The sequence below is a fragment of the Pteropus vampyrus genome, unplaced genomic scaffold, assembly GCF_000151845.1.
Source record: "Pteropus vampyrus isolate Shadow unplaced genomic scaffold, Pvam_2.0 Scaffold100, whole genome shotgun sequence".
Classification (NCBI taxonomy): domain Eukaryota; kingdom Metazoa; phylum Chordata; class Mammalia; order Chiroptera; family Pteropodidae; genus Pteropus; species Pteropus vampyrus.
Window position 1 is genome coordinate 649911 of NW_011888881.1, and position 1568 is coordinate 651478.

The 1568-nt window shown below is 51.6% G+C and overlaps 1 protein-coding gene across 2 annotated transcripts in view; it reads right to left on the reverse strand.

Moving 5' to 3' along the window:
* Positions 1–515, reverse strand: part of CRBN (cereblon) — a 21770-nt gene extending 21255 nt beyond the window's left edge. The window contains exon 1 of one of the 2 annotated variants that reach the window (XM_011364635.2): positions 342–515. In XM_011364635.2, the coding sequence (XP_011362937.2) occupies positions 342–426 (85 nt within the window). In that variant the 5' untranslated portion in view covers positions 427–515. The remainder of the gene's footprint in view (positions 1–341) is intronic. The other variant, XM_023533303.1, reaches the window with a different exon arrangement.
* Between the last annotated feature and the right edge of the window lie 1053 nt (positions 516–1568).

Sequence of the window (1568 nt, forward strand, 5' to 3'; positions counted from 1 at the left end):
GAGGAACCGCGCCACCTCCCCGAGGGGCACCGACAGGCAGACTCTAAACTCTTCCATGCGAGGGGCCGCCCCTCCCTGTAGCTCATTCTGACACCTCGGACAGCTCCTGCTGCCCGTTAAACCTCGTTTCCTCATCCGAAAAGTGACAACATGAGGGATACTAAGGTCCTTTCGAATGCAACTTTAAAACATTCCTACAGAGGACAGAAAGGAAGGGAGGGAGAGAGGAGGAAGGGGGAAGGAGAGGGGAGAGGAAGGAAGGAAGGAAGGAGGGAGGGAGGGAGGAAGGAAAGAAGGAAAGGGAGGGCCGTTAATGCAAAGTGAAAAAGAACCATTACTACCTGGCAGAAAGAGTTCCGCAGCAGTGACGTCACTTCCCTGGCTGTCACTACACCACTTAAAAACGAAATACTTGTAATTTGTCATAGAAATTTTGCTTTGGAATCGTACTTTAAGAGAAATGTCTTGGAAAGCTGCCTGCGACTGTTTAAATTATGGAAGCTAAGCCGATCTACTCTAAAAACCCGATGTCACTAACCACGGCATGAGAGTCGGAAAGGCACCCCACACAGGAGCCACTCTGCTGCGTGGTGGCCTGTCCCCCTCCTACCCGCCGAGGGGAATTCCTCCCCAGGCCAGCAGTTCTCGGCGTGGCGCTTTCGCCTCTCGGGACATCAGGAAACGTCTGGAGGTGTTGCTGGCTGTCACGAGTAGGGGGGTCCTGCGGGCACATGGCGGGTGGAGGCCGGGGTGCAACGCCTGCCTCAGCACAGTCCCCCACAGCAAAGACACCTCTGGCCCAGACGTCCAAGCGCCGAGGCTAAGAATCCCTGGCCTGGAGAAACCACATACTTACCGAGTCTCACTTTTGACCTAGTATTTCATGTATTTTTAAATGCCCCAAATAATCCTCTAACTACATAAAATCTCATCACAAAAGAGTCGTCTCTCTTGTGCTTACCGTGGTGTGAACCCAACTACCTCCAGCTCGGTCCCTGACGGGAAAATGCAAATGAAAAAAATTTCAACGTGGCAACTGCCCTGGCCTTTCTATCAATTCTTATGAATTCCTAGATCCGAAGCTTTTCAAAGAAAACAACGTAATTACTTCAACTTATTCACTGCTCAGCAGTCTAACGCTTCATTTAAATACGTTTTTTATCCCTAAGAACACAGACATTTTCACCAAGAGATAAAGAAAAGTCTGAAGTGATGAGAACCATCTTCTAAGTCCTCGAGTTCACAGTCCGCCGTGTGGCTGGGCCTGGCAGGTAGGAGAGCGGCTTCGCCTCCACGCCGGCCGCCTGGACCCCCGCCCTTCACGATGCACTCCACGGGCTCCGACGCCCGGTGCCTCAGTGATCTCCTTCTGCACAGCAGCCTTTCTGGCAAATACGGCGGAAACGCACTTCTCTACGTGGCTGTTTACCTGTCGTTTGCTTTGGCGAAGACACGCTGCACCTTAAATGTGGTATCTCCTCAGCACTCAGAAGGTTTACTCTTGGAAACAACTCACTCCACACGGGTGTACGGACCAGCCAATGTTTCCTGACAAATGACACTCGTAT